This window comes from Oncorhynchus clarkii, chromosome 31 (assembly GCF_045791955.1).
Source record: "Oncorhynchus clarkii lewisi isolate Uvic-CL-2024 chromosome 31, UVic_Ocla_1.0, whole genome shotgun sequence".
Taxonomy (NCBI): Eukaryota; Metazoa; Chordata; class Actinopteri; order Salmoniformes; family Salmonidae; genus Oncorhynchus; species Oncorhynchus clarkii.
In genome coordinates this window covers 23,776,971-23,791,219 of record NC_092177.1, presented here as the reverse complement: position 1 = coordinate 23,791,219, position 14,249 = coordinate 23,776,971, and the positions used below count along the sequence as shown (strand labels likewise).

The window sequence follows — 14,249 nt, the reverse complement described above, 5'->3', positions numbered from 1 at the left end:
ACTCTATGCGAAGGAGATGTGTCGCGATGAACGAGGAAAAAGGTGGTCACACCAGATACTGACTGGTTTTCTGATCCACGGCCATGCCTTTTTTTTAAGGTACTGTATCTGTGACCAACAGATGCATATCTGTATACCAGTCGTGAAATCCATAGGTCAGGGCCTAAAGAATTTATTTAAATTGATTGATTTCCTTATATGAACTGTAACTCGGTAGAATCTTTGAAATGGTTGTATGTTGTGTTTTTATGTTTGTTCAGTGTATAGCAGTGGAGGCTGCTGAGGGGAGAACGACTCATAATAATGGCCGGAGCAGCGCAAATGGATTGGCATCAAAAACCTGGAAACCATGTGTTTAATGTATTTGATACCATTCCACTGATTCTGTTCCAGTCATCGCCACGAGCCCGTTTTCCCCAATTAAGGTGCCACTAACCTCCTGTGGTGTATACAGTGACAAGACAAAGTGTGTGAACCCTTTGGAATTACCTGGATTCCTGCATAAATTAGTCATAACATTTGATCTGATCTTCATCTTAGTCACAACAATAGACAAACACAGTGTGCTTAAATAAACTAATAACACACTAATTATTGTATTTTTCTTATATTGAATACATCATTTAAACATTCACAGTGTAGGTTGGAAAAAGTATGTGAACCCCTAGGCTCATGACTTTTCCAAAAGCTAATTGGAGTCAGGAGTCAGCTAACCTGGAGTCCAATCACGTAGATGAGATTGGAGATGTTGGTTAGAGCTACCCTGCCCTATAAAAAACACACAAATGTTGAGTTTACTATTCACATGAAGCATTGTTGGATGTGAACCATGCCTTGAACAGAAGAGATTGCAGAAGACCTAAGATTAGGAATTGTTGACTTGCATAAAGCTGGAAAGGGCTACAAAAGTATCTCAAAAAGCCTTGATCTTCATCAGTCCACGGTAAGACAAACTGTCTGTGACTGGAGAAAGTTCAGCACTGTTGCTACTCTGCCTAGGAGTGGCCATCCTGCAAAGATGTCTGCAAGAGCACAGCGCAGAATGCTCAATGAGGTTAAGAAGAATCCTAGAGTGTCAGCTAAAAACTTACAGAAATCTCAGGAACGTGCTAACATCTCTGTTGACGAGGCTACGATACGTAAAATACTAAACAAGAATGGTGTTCATGGGAGGACACCACGGAAGAAGCCACTGCTGTCCAAAAAAAACATTGCTGCACGTCTGAAGTTTGCAAAAGTGCACCTGGATGTTCCACAGTGCTTCTGACAAAATATTCTGTGGACAGATTAAACTAAAGTTGAGTTGTTTGGAAGGAACACACGACACTGTGTGTGGAGAAAAAAAGGCACAGCACACCAACATCAAAATCTCAACCCAACCCAACTGTAAAGTATGGTGGAGGGAGCATCATGGTTTGGGGCTGCTTTGTTGACTCAGGGCCTGGACAGCTTGCTATCATCGCCAGAAAGATTAATTTTGCAGAAGAATGTAAGGCTATCCTTCAATTGCATCATCCAAGTTCTGAGCTTCAACAGGACAACAACCAAAAACACAGAAGTAAATCAACAACAACAAAAAAGATGCCTTCTGGAGTGACCCAGTCAGAGTCCTGACCTCAACCTGATTTTTAAAATGCTGTGGCATGACCTCGAGCGGTTCACACCAGACACCCTAAGAATATTGCTGAACTGAAACAGTTTTGTAAAGCTGAATGGTCGAAAATTCCTCCTAACCGTTGTGCAGGTCGGATCCGCATTGACAGAAAACATTTGGTTGAGGTTATTGCCAAAGGAGGGTCAACCAGTATTAAATCCAAGGGTACACATACTTTTCCCACCCTACACTGTGAATGTTTACACAGTGTGTTCAAGACATGACAGCGTATAATTGTTTGTTATTAGTTTAAGAGGACTGTTTGTCTATTGTTGTGACTTAGATGAAGATCAGATCAAATTTGAGGACATATTTATGCTGAAATCCAGGTAATTCCAAAGGGTTCACACACTTTGTCTTGCCACTGTATGTCTGCCTTATTCATGGATTTGTGTTCAGCCCAATAACTAGGGTTTCTGCCTTTTCACTCTAAAATGTACAATTTTTGTAATAGGAAAAACAACTAAATTGTATGTTCTGTCCATAACAATCCTTCAACCACATCAGGAGATGATTTTTGAGGTCTGGGAAAAATCCCCAAAATCTTGACTTTTGTGTAGTTGCCCTTTAATTCAAGTGTGCAGGCACCTAGCACTGTTTGGTTAGCTGTGTTCCTGTAGCAAACAAGCTGTAGTCTGCAAAAGAAATAGTCACTGGACTGATGCAAATAATCATGCAGCCTGGTAGGCATAGGCTACTTTGTAGCTAGTTAACATTTAATAGAAAAGGGTTTTGGGAAAGCCTTTACCAGAAGATGGTTAGGAAGATGGTTAGGCCTATCATTAGCATTGCTATATTTTTCCTGTTACTTGTTTGAAACCTGGATGTTGTAATTCATATTACAAGGCATGTCTTACCTTTTTTCAAAGTAGCCTATAGACTTTACATTTCTATCAGCATGTTGCATGTGCAACAAGAGGGAAAAAAACATTGGACCGCATTTACTTCAATCAGAGACTTGTACAAAGCTCTACCTCGCGCTCCATTTGGTAAATCTGACTATTATATCCTCCTGATTCCTGCTTACAAGCCTACTAAAGCCGGAAGTACCAGTGACTCACTCAATACGGAAGTGGTCAGATGACGCAGATGCTAAGGTACAGGACTGTTTCGCTAGCACAGACTGGAATATGTTCCGGGACTCATCCGATGGCATTGAGGAGTATACCACATCAGTCACTGGCTTTATCAATAAGTGCAGCGATGATTTCGTCTTCACAGTGACCGTACATACATACCCCAACCAGAAGCCATGGAATACAGGAAACATCCACACTGAGCTAAAGGGTAGAGCTGTCGCTTTCAAGGAGTGGGACTCTAACCCGGACGCTTATAAGAAATCCCGCTATACCCTCAGATGAACCATCAAACAAGCAAATTACCAGGACGTGCACTCCGAGCATGCGCTGACCAACTGGCAAGTGTCTTCACTGACATTTTAAACCTGTGCCTGGCCGAGTCTGTAATACCTGCATTTTTCATGCAGAACCCCATAGTCCCTGTGCCCAAGAACACCAAGGTAACCTGCCTAAATGACTACCAACCCGTAGGACTCATAGCCATGAAGTGCTTTGAAAGGCTGATCATGGCTCACATCAACACCATCATCCCAGACACCCAAGACCCACTCCAATTTGCATACGGCCACAACAGATCCACAGATGATGCCATCTCTATTGCATTCAACACTGCCCTTTCTCACCTGGACAAAAGGAACACCTACGTGAGAATTGACTACCGCTCAGCGTTCAACACTATAGTGCCCTCAAGGCCCATCACTAAGCTTAGGGCCCTAGGACTAAACACCTCCCTCAGCAACTAGATCCTGAACTTCCTGACGGGCCGCCCCCAAGTGGTAAGGGTAGGCAACAACATATCTGCCATGCTGATCCTCAACAAGCGGGCCCCTCAGGGATGTGTGCTTAATCCCCTCCTGTACTCCCTGTTCACCCATGACTGCGTGGCCAAGCACAACTGCAACACCATCATTAAGTTTGCAGACGACACAACAGTGCTGATCACCGACAACGATGAGACAGCCTATAGGGAGGAGGTCAAAGACCTAGAAGTGTGGTGCAAGGACAACAACCTCTCCCTCAATGTGATCAAGACAAAGGAGATGATTGTGATAAATATCTTGGACAGAAGCTGTGAGGCAGTTATTTTACTAAGACGTTGTCTTATGCGTTCTCCTGTTCATTGTTCCAGTCATATTTGAAAACCACGATAGTTGTTACATCTTTGAATCTCCCTTCTTTGTAAATGTATAATGGTTATTTCCATATCTGTCCATGAAACCACTCGCATGTGCGGTGCGCAAATTAGACAGTGGTGGAAAAAGTACCCAACTGTCATACTTAAGTGAGAGTAAAGATACCTAATAGAAAATGATAAAAGTCAAAGTTACCCAGTAAAATTCTACTTGAGTAAAACTCAAAAAGTATTTGGTTTAAAATACAATTAAGTATCAAAAGTAAATGTAATTGCTAAAATGTACATAAGTATCAACTGGTGAAGTAAAAGTATAAATAATTTCAAATTCCTTATATTAAGCAAACCAGATGGCACCATGTTCTTGTTTTTTAAATTTATGGAAAGCCAGGGGCACATTCCAACATTCAGACATAATTGACAAAGAAAGCACGTGTGTTTTAGCGAGTCCACCATATCAGAGGCAATAGGGATGACTAGGGATGTTCGGTTGATTAAGTGCTGAATTTAACTATTTTCGTGTCCTGCTAAGCATTCAAAATGTACTTTTGGTTGTCAAGGAAAATGTATGGAGTAAAAAGTACAGTATTTTCTTAAGAAATGTAGTGAAGTAAAAGTAAAAGTAGTCAAAAAATATAAATAGTAAAGTAAACTACAGATACCACAAAAAAAACTACTTAAGTAGTACTTTAAAGTAATTTTACTTAAGTACTTTACAACACTGATTTTACAAAGGTAAACACCTGCAAATTTCATCATTGGGGATTAAGAAATTAATACATGCAACGCCCACTGAAAAATAAGTAGGTATACAGCATATACCCTCCACTACACCACTCAGGTCTATTCATGGCATTTCTATCTGCAACGTTAGAAAACGCAACATGCTACAATTTCAGTTCATATAAGGAAATCAATCAATTTAAATAAATTCCTTAGGCCCTGATCTATGGATTTCACATGAATGGGATACAGATATTCATCTGTTGGTCACAGATACCTGAAATAAAAAATATAGTGGCGTGGATCAGAATACTTGTCAGTATCTGGTGTGACCACTATTTTCCTCATGCAGCACGACACATCTCCTTCACATAGAGTTGATCAGGCTGTTGATTGTCCCCTGTCGCATGTTGTCCCACTCCTCCTCAATGTCTGTGCTAAATTACTGGATATTAGGGGGAACTGGAGCATGCTGTCGTACACGTCGATTCAGAGCATCCCAATGAGTGATGGCAGTGGATAAATGGCACGACAATGGACCTCAGGATCTCGTCACTGTATCTCTGTGCATTCAAATTACCATTGATAAAATGCAATTGTGTTTGTTGTCCGTAGCTTATGCCTGCCTATATCATAATCCCACCTCCACCATGGGGCACTCTGTTCACAACGTGGACATCAGCAAACCGCTCGCCCACGCAACGTCATACATGTGGTCTTCGTTGTGAGGTCGGTTGGACGTACTTCCAAAGTCTCAAAAACTACGTTGGAGTTGGCTTATGAAAGAGAAATTAACATTAGATTATCTGGCAGCAGCTCTGGTGTACATTTCTGCAGTCCGCATGCCAATTGCACTCTCCCTCAAAACGTGAGACATCTGTGGCATTGTGTTGTGTGACAAAACTGCACATCTTAGAGTGGCCTTTTATTGTCCTCAGAAGAAGGTGCAGCTGTGTAATGATAATGCTGTTTAATCATCTTCTTGACATTTCACACTTGTGAGCTGTATGGATGATCTTGGCAATGGAAAAAGACTCACTAAGAGGGCTGTAAACAAATGTGCACAACATTTGAGAGAAATAACCTTTTTGTGCATAAGGAACCTTTCTGGGATCTTTCATTTCAACTCATGGAACATGAGACCAACTACTTTACATGTTGCGTTTATATTTTTGTTCCGTTTAAATGTTACCCTGGTTTCCTTGAACGTCTATAATGTAAAGGGTGTGAGCTTGGTGTTGCAGCTATGATGAGCAGTAGGTGGCAGTAGAGAGCTTCTCTACTCCCAATTTCTGTTTTTTAGCACAATCCTCGACAACTCATTGCCTGCCTATGACATTTTCTCTGAAAACATGGTGTCTTACATTTTCGATTGATGTTAGATAAATTATATTGATTAAATATTTTGATTAACATAAAAGTAGGTAACTGTTTTAAAAACTGTTAGAATTACGCAATTGGATGAATTGGTCAAGTAGCATCCAGATGTGGGAACCAGGTTCAGGAACTGCATGCAAAACAAGAATGGAATTACAATTTAAATTCTTTGAAAGATATGTCAATGCATGTTCTAGATCGAGAAGGTTTACATGACACTCAACAGCCATACTCGGCTACCATTAGGGTACACCGAACAGCATCTTCGTTGATACTTTGTTGATACTTTGTTGGATAACTTGAAGAGTAGCCTAGGCCTAAGTATCCTCGAGTCGACTACAGTAATAATCTTATCCTGTAAGCATCCGATGTGTAGTTGACAGGTCACATGCATATATATTATTACATTTATTTGATTTCAACAACGAGAACAGAAAACAGATGAACAAATTACGGCTATAGGGACAAATAGAATTTGGAGGTTGAAATTCAAGTCCCAAACCCCCTCAAATAAAATGGACAATGTTGATTGCCTGGGATTGAATCCCAAAAAAGTGACAGGTGCTCGGTTATAGTCTGCACATTATACCTTCGCTGACCGCATATAAACTCAGCAAAAAAAGAAACATCCTCTCACTGTCAACTGCGTTTATTTTCAGCAAACTTAACATGTTTGTATGAACATAACAAGATTCAAGAACTGAGACATAAACTGAACAAGTTCCACAGACATGTGACTAACAGAAAGGGAATAATGTGTCCCTGAACAAAGGGGGGGGGGGGGGGGGGTCAAAATCAAAAGTAACAGTCAGTATCTGGTATGGCCGCCAGCTGCATTACATACTGCAGTGCATCTCCTCCTCATGGACTTCACCAGATTTGCCAGTTCTTGCTGTGGGATGTTACCCCACTCTTCCACCAAGGCACCTGCAAGTCCCCAGACATTTCTGGGGGGAATGGCCCTAGCCCTCACCCTTCGATCTAACAGGTCCCAGACGTGCTCAATGGGATTGAGATTCGGGCTCTTCGCTGGCCATGGCAGAACACTGACATTCCTATCTTGTAGGAAATCACGCACAGAACGAGCAGTATGGCTGGTGGCATTGTCATGTTGGAGGGTCATGTCAGGATGAGCCTGCAGGAAGGGTACCACATGAGGGAGGAGGATGTCTTCCCTGTAATGCACAGCGTTGAGATAGCCTGCAATGACAACAAGCTCAGTCCGATGATGCTGTGACACACCGCCCCAGACCATGACGGACCCTTCACCTCCAAATCAATCCTGCTCCAGAGTACAGGCCTCAGTGTAATGCTCATTCCTTCGACGATAAACGTAAATCCGACCATCACCCCTGGTGAGACAAAACCACGACTCGTCAGTGAAGAGGACTTTTTGCCAGTCCTCTCTGCTCCAGCGACGGTGGGTTTGTGCCCATAGGCGGCGTTGTTGCCGGTGATGTCTGGTGAGGACCTGCCTTACAACAGGCCTACAAGACCTCAGTCCAGCCTCTCTCAGCTTATTGCGGACAGTCTGAGCACTGATGGAGGGATTGTGCGTTCCTGGTGTAACTTGGGCAGTTGTAGTTGCCATCCTGTCCCTGTCCCGCAGGTGTGATGTTCGATTGTACCGACCCTGTGCAGGTGTTGTTACACGTGGTCTGCCACTGTGAGGGTGATCAGCTGTCAGTCCTGTCTCCCTGTAGCGCTGTCTTAGGCGTCTCACAGTACGTACATTGCAATTTATTGCCCTGGCCACATCTGCAGTCCTCATGCATCATTGCAGCATGCCTAAGACACATTCACGCAGATGAGCAGGGACCCTGGGCATCTGTTTTTGATGTTTTTCAGAGTCAGTAGAAATGCCTCTTTAGTGTCCTAAGTTTTCATAACTGTGACCTTAATTGCCTACCATCTATAATCTGTTACTGTCTTAACAACATTCCACAAGGGGGATGTTCATTAATTGTTTATGGTTCATTGAACAATCATGGGAAACAGTGTTTAAACCCTTTACAATAAAGAGCTGTGAAGTTATTTGGATTTTTACGAATGATCTTTGATAGACAGGGTACTGAAAAAGGGACGTTTCTTTTTGTTGCTGAGTTTATTATCTTCCTCTGTAGACTGCATCCCCACGTGGTCCACAGGGCGGGCGCATCTCAACTAGCCGAATGTGACTGTTGCCTAATTGCCCATCTCATCTATCCACTCTAGCAGAGGAGCGAAACGAACTGGGATCGAGGACGCAACTTCTCTGGTCTGAATCCAGATTGCTACCATCTGGATCTGCCATATGCAAGCCACGCGAAACACGCTTAACATTTCAGGCTGTTGTTCCAAGGCTAATTTCGGACACCGCTTTGAACCAGGTGCAGTGTTAGGGTGAGTTGAATGTGCACTACACTAGTACAGTGCACTACAACGTTTGACAGAGTTCAGTTACTAAATGCGCATATTGATAAATTCACCAATACCATTTATTTTCTAACTGGGAGTTAAAGTTATGGATTCAACAGTGGATAACCGGGAGAGCAAGGCAGCGCTCCGTCCATGCGTGCCCAGGTCCCTTCTCATGCGCTGTCTGGTGGGGTTACCTACGGTGGTGTGTTTCATGTTGTCCGTGAGCTCCATAGCCGTGTGCCTGCTCATGAGCTTAAAGACTTACCAACTGGAGAACCGAATGCATGCGCTAGAGATGGAGAAAAACACAGTGTTCAACCCGCCGGAGAGCGCCTTCATGCGCGAGGATGGGACTGTAATACCGACGCTGAGGAGATCTATCGAGACGCTACTGCAAGAGGTAGGCTACACACCGTTGTTTGGGGACATTTAAAATGTAACAGTGAACATATCAAAGTGTATTCCTATTGATTTTGATTCATGAGTTTCCTGCTTGTATCCATACAGTTTTTCCAGAGTAAATGCGGTGCGTAATGTTGCGCGCAATGACAGTAACATGACTGATATAGATTCCTCAGACGACGGACTGTATTGATCAAGGCGCTGCTATGTGATGGATTCCTTCTGTCAGTTATTGCCTGATGAAAGATAACTGGTGTAAAGCTTGCAGATACCTACTGCCTGTCTGTGTGCTATGACAGTAGTCTTTTTCACCACATCTCTTTGGAAAAAGCTGTTAGATAGGCTATCTCTCAAAAAGTTGCCTCTTGATAACTGAATAAGGACAGGTCATTGAAAACCTGGTGATTTTTTTAAATGTGACATCCATTACTTACCTGAACTGTTAAAAGTATCATTATGTAATTACCTTAACTTTAGACTTGATTTTATTTGATTATATTCATATTACCAATGATAGATGCCTAAAGATATTCATATCCTTTCATAAGTCATAACATGATTTGTCCCCATATTATGTGCCACATTATTCACTAGGGTTGCACATTGAATAGCGGTGGCTTTATTTGGTCTTCTTGTAACTAATCAAATGAAATACATTTTTATTTGTCACATGCACCGAATACAGTGAAATTCTTACTTACGAGCCCTTAACCAACAATGCAGTTTTAAGAAAAATAAGTGTTAAGTAAAAAAAAACAGATAAGTAAAAAATAGAAAATAAAATCTTAAACAGCAGCAGTAATATAACAACAGTGAGTCTATATACAGGGGGTACTGGTACAGAGTCATTGTGCCTGGGGCACCGGTTGGTCTAGGTAATTGAGGTAATATGTAACTGTAGGTAGAGTTAAAGTGACTATGCATAGATAATAAACAGAGAGTAGCAGCAGCATAAAAGAGGGCGGCAATGCAAATAGTCTGGGTAGCCCTTTGATTAGCTGTTCAGGAGTCTTATGGCTTGGGGGTAGAAGCTGTAAAGAAGCCTTTTGGACCTAGACTTGGCACTCTGGTACCTCTTGCCGTGCGGTAGCAGAGAGAACAGTCTATAACTAGGGAGGTTGAAGTCTTTGACAATTTTTAGGGCCTTCGTCTGACACCGCCTAGTATAGAGATCCTGGATGGGAGGAAGCTTGGTCCCAGTGATGTACTGGGCCATACGCATTACCCTCTGTAGTGCCTTGCAATTGGAGGCCGAACAGTTGCCATACGAGGCAGTGATGCAACCAGTCATGATGCGCTCGATGGTGCAGCTGTAGAACCTTTTGAAGATATGGGGACACATGCCAAAACTTTTCAGTCTCCTGAGGGGGAATCACAACTGTCTTAGTGTGTTTGGACCATGATAGTTTGTTGGTGATGTGGACACCAAGGAACTTGAAGCTCTCAACCTGCTCCTCTAGAGCCCCATTGATGAGAATGGGGGCGTGCTCGGTCCTCCTTTTCCTGTAGTCCACAATCATCTCCTTTGTCTTGATCACGTTGAGGGAGAGATTGTTGTCCTGGCACCACACGGCCAGGTCTCTGACCTCCTCCCTATAGGCTGTCTCATTGTTGTAGGGGATCAGGCCTACTACTGTTGTGTCATCAGAAAACTTGATGATTGTGTTGGAGTCATGCCTGACCATGCAGTCATGGGTGAACAGGGAGTACAGGAGGGGACTGAGCACGCACCCCTGAGGGGCCCCCGTGTCGAGGTTCAGCGTGGCAGATGTGTTGTTACCTACCCTTACCACTTGGGGGCGGCCCGTCAGGAAGTCCAGGATGTAGTTGCTGAGGGAGGTGTCTAGTCCCAGGGTCCTTAGCTTAGTGATGAGATTTGAGTGCGCTATGGTGTTGAACGCTGAGCTGTAGTAAACTAATAGCTTTCTCACGTAGGTGTTCCTTTTGTCCAGGTGGGAAAGGGCAGTGTGGAGTGCGATTGAGATTGCGTCATCTGTGGATCTGTTGGGGGAGTATGAGAATTGGAGTGGGTCTTGGGTTTCTGGGATAATGGTGTTGATGTGAGCCATGACCAGCCTTTCAAAGCACTTCATGGCTACAGACATGAGTGCCAAGGGTCGGTAATCATTTAGGCAGGTTACCTTAGTGTTCTTGGGCACAGGGACTGTGGTGGACTGCTTGAAACATGTTGGTATTACAGTCAGGGACAGGTTGAAAATGTCATTGAAGACACTTGCCAGTTGGTCAGCGCATGCTCGGAGTACACATCCTGGTAATACATTTTGCCCTGTGGTCTTGCGAATGTTGACCTGTTTAAAGGTCTTACTCACATTGGCTACAGAGAGTGTGATCATACTGTCACCCAGGACAGCTGATGCTCTCATGCATGTTTCAGTGTTACTTGCCTCGACGCGAGCATAGAAATGATTTAGCTCGTCTGGTAGGCTCGTGTCACTGGGCAGCTCGCGGCTGTGCTTCCCTTTGTAGTCTGGAATAGTTTGCAAGCACTGCCACATCCAACGAGCGTCGGAGCCGGTGTAATACGATTCAATCTTAGTCTTGCATTGAAGCTTTGCCTGTTTCATGGTTCGTCGGAGGGCGTAGCGAGATTTCTTATAAGCTAGAGTTCCGCTCCTTGAAAGCGGCAGCTCTACCCTTTAGCTCAGTGCAAATGTTGCCTGTAATCCATGGCTTCTGGTTGGGGTATGTACGTACGGTCACTGTGGGTATGACATCATCGATGCACTTATTGATGAAGCCGGTGACTGATGTGGTGTACTCCTCAATGCCACCGGAAGAATCCCGGAACATATTCCAGTCTGTGCTAGCAAAACAGTCCTGTAGTTTAGCATCTGCTTCATCTGGCCACTTTTTATTGACCCGAGTCACTGGTGCTTCCTGCTTTAGTTTTTGCTTGTAAGCAGGAATCAGGAGGATAGAATTAGGGTCAGATTTGCCAAATGGAGAGTGAGGGAGAACTATCAACTGGCTTAAGTCAAACCAACTGGAATGTGCAGTAATCCTCAATCCTGGGCTTCACTTTCCCCTATAAGTCTGATATATGAATGTTTCTACGTAAAGTTTGCATTGTTTCAGAACCTCACTCTCTCTTTCTGTTTCTCTCTGTTTCTCTCTGTCTGTCCCTCTCTCTCTCTCTCGCTCGCTCTCTCTCCAGAGACTGAGTGAAGTGATGCCCAAGCTGCGCATGGCGAGAGACATCCCACAAGAGTGTTCCTGCCCACCAGGTACGTCTCTTTCTTCTCTCCTATTGGCTCGTGGTTAGATCATGTTCAACAAAGCCTCTATGCACGCAACACATGAACATCACATGAACGTCACATGAACGTCGCATGTATTCAAACACACTCACACAGACATGCACTCACACACATGCTGGACCGTTTTACACTAGTGTCGGTTAATGCTGGGTTGGCTATGTGTAGAAGGAATCCAGAAGAGAGCGTTGAGCTCTCTCTACCACCAGGTGATTTTGACAGTGGTTGACAACATCCCAAGTTTCCCGGAGGTGTGTATTCAGTGTAAAGGATTGGTGTAGTTAAGCCTGTAGGCATTTGATTAGGATCCCAATTACCTGTTGCAAAAGCAGCAGCTACTCTTCCTGGGGTCCACACAAAACATGACATAATACAGAACATGAATAGAGAAGAACAGGACAGAACTACATCAATTAAAAAATAAATGCAAAAAGGCACACGTAGCGTAGATATCAATACCAATATATACCCACAAGTGGGATAAGTGTGTGTGTCATAGCCATGTGTACATTGACTCTGCAAACTATTTGGGATTTTCAACACATTAATGTTTCTTATAAAAAGAAGTGATGCAGTCAGTCTCTCCTCAACTCTTAGCCAAGAGATACTGGCATGTATAGTATTTATATCAGCCGTCTGATTACAATGAAGAGCATGCCTCTGTTCTGGACCAGCTGCAGCTTAACTAGGTCTTTCCTTGCAGCACTCGACCGCACAACTGAACAATAATCAAGATAAGACAAAACTAGAACCTGCAGGACTTGCTTTTTGGAATGTGGTGTCAAAAAAGCAGAGCATATCTTTATTACAGACAGACCGATCCCCATCAACCATTGAATCTATATGTTTTGACCATGACAGTTTACAATCTAAGGTAAACTGCTCTTAGTTTTAGTCATATTCGAACCAGTTTATTACTGACCACGCATTCCAAAATTGCAACTCTTTCTTAAGCGTTTCAGTGACTTCATTTAGCTGTGGTTGCTGATGCATATATTGTTGAATCATCAGCATACATGGACACACATGCTTTGTTTAATGCCAGCTGCAGGTCATTGGTAAAAATAAAAAAGAGTAGAGGGCCTAGAGAGCTGCCCTGCGGTACACCACACTTTACATGTTTGACATTAGAGAAGCGTCCGTTAAAGAAAACCCTTTGAGTTCTATTAGATATATATCTCTGAATATCAGAGGGACCAGACTGGGACAGGGTTAGGGAGAGGGGCTCGGAGGGACCAGACTAAAACAGGGTTAGGGAGAGTGGCTCAAAGGGACCAGACTGGGACAGGGTTAGGGAGAGGGGCTCGGAGGGACCAGACTGGGACAGGGTTAGGGAGAGGGGCTCAAAGGGAAAAGACTGGGACAGGGTTAGGGAGAGGGGCTCAAAGGGACCAGACTGGGACAGGGTTAGGGAGAGGGGCTCAGAGGGACCAGACTGGGACAGGGTTAGGGAGAGAAGCTCAGAAGGTCCAGACTGGGACAGGGTTAGGGAGAGGGGCTGAGAGGGACCAGACTGGGACAGGGTTAGGGAGAGGGGCTCAAAGGGACCAGACTGGGACAGGGTTAGGGAGAGGGGCTCAGAGGGACCAGACTGGGACAGGGTTAGGGAGAGGGGCTCAAAGGGACCAGACTGGGACAGGGTTAGGGAGAGGGGCTCAAAGGGACCAGACTGGGACAGGGTTAGGGAGAGGGGCTCAAAGGGACCAGACTGGGACAGGGTTAGGGAGAGAGGCTCAGAGGGACCAGACTGGGACAGGGTTAGGGAGAGGGGCTCAAAGGGACCATACTGGGACAGGGTTAGGGAGAGAGGCTCAGAGGGACCAGACTGGGACAGGGTTAGGGAGAGGGTCTCAAAGGGACCAGACTGGGACAGGGTTAGGGAGAGGGGCTCAGAGGGACCAGACTGGGACAGGGTTAGGGAGAGAAGCTCAGAAGGTCCAGACTGGGACAGGGTTAGGGAGAGGGGCTGAGAGGGACCAGACTGGGACAGGGTTAGGGAGAGGGGCTCAAAGGGACCAGACTGGGACAGGGTTAGGGAGAGGGGCTCAGAGGGACCAGACTGGGACAGGGTTAGGGAGAGGGGTTCAAAGGGACCAGACTGGGACAGGGTTAGGGAGAGGGGCTCAAAGGGACCAGACTGGGACAGGGTTAGGGAGAGGGGCTCAAAGGGACCAGACTGGGACAGGGTTAGGGAGAGAGGCTCAGAG

The 14,249-nt window shown here is 44.5% G+C and overlaps 1 protein-coding gene across 1 annotated transcript in view; it reads left to right on the top strand.

The window, feature by feature from the left end:
• The first annotated feature begins 8,225 nt into the window (after nt 1-8,225).
• Nucleotides 8,226-14,249, top strand: part of LOC139391239 (collagen alpha-1(XXV) chain) — a 164,655-nt gene continuing 158,631 nt past the window's right edge. The window contains exons 1-2 of the mRNA XM_071138885.1: nt 8,226-8,765; nt 11,943-12,012. Of these exons, the coding sequence (XP_070994986.1) occupies nt 8,469-8,765; nt 11,943-12,012 (367 nt within the window). The 5' untranslated portion in view covers nt 8,226-8,468. The remainder of the gene's footprint in view (nt 8,766-11,942; nt 12,013-14,249) is intronic.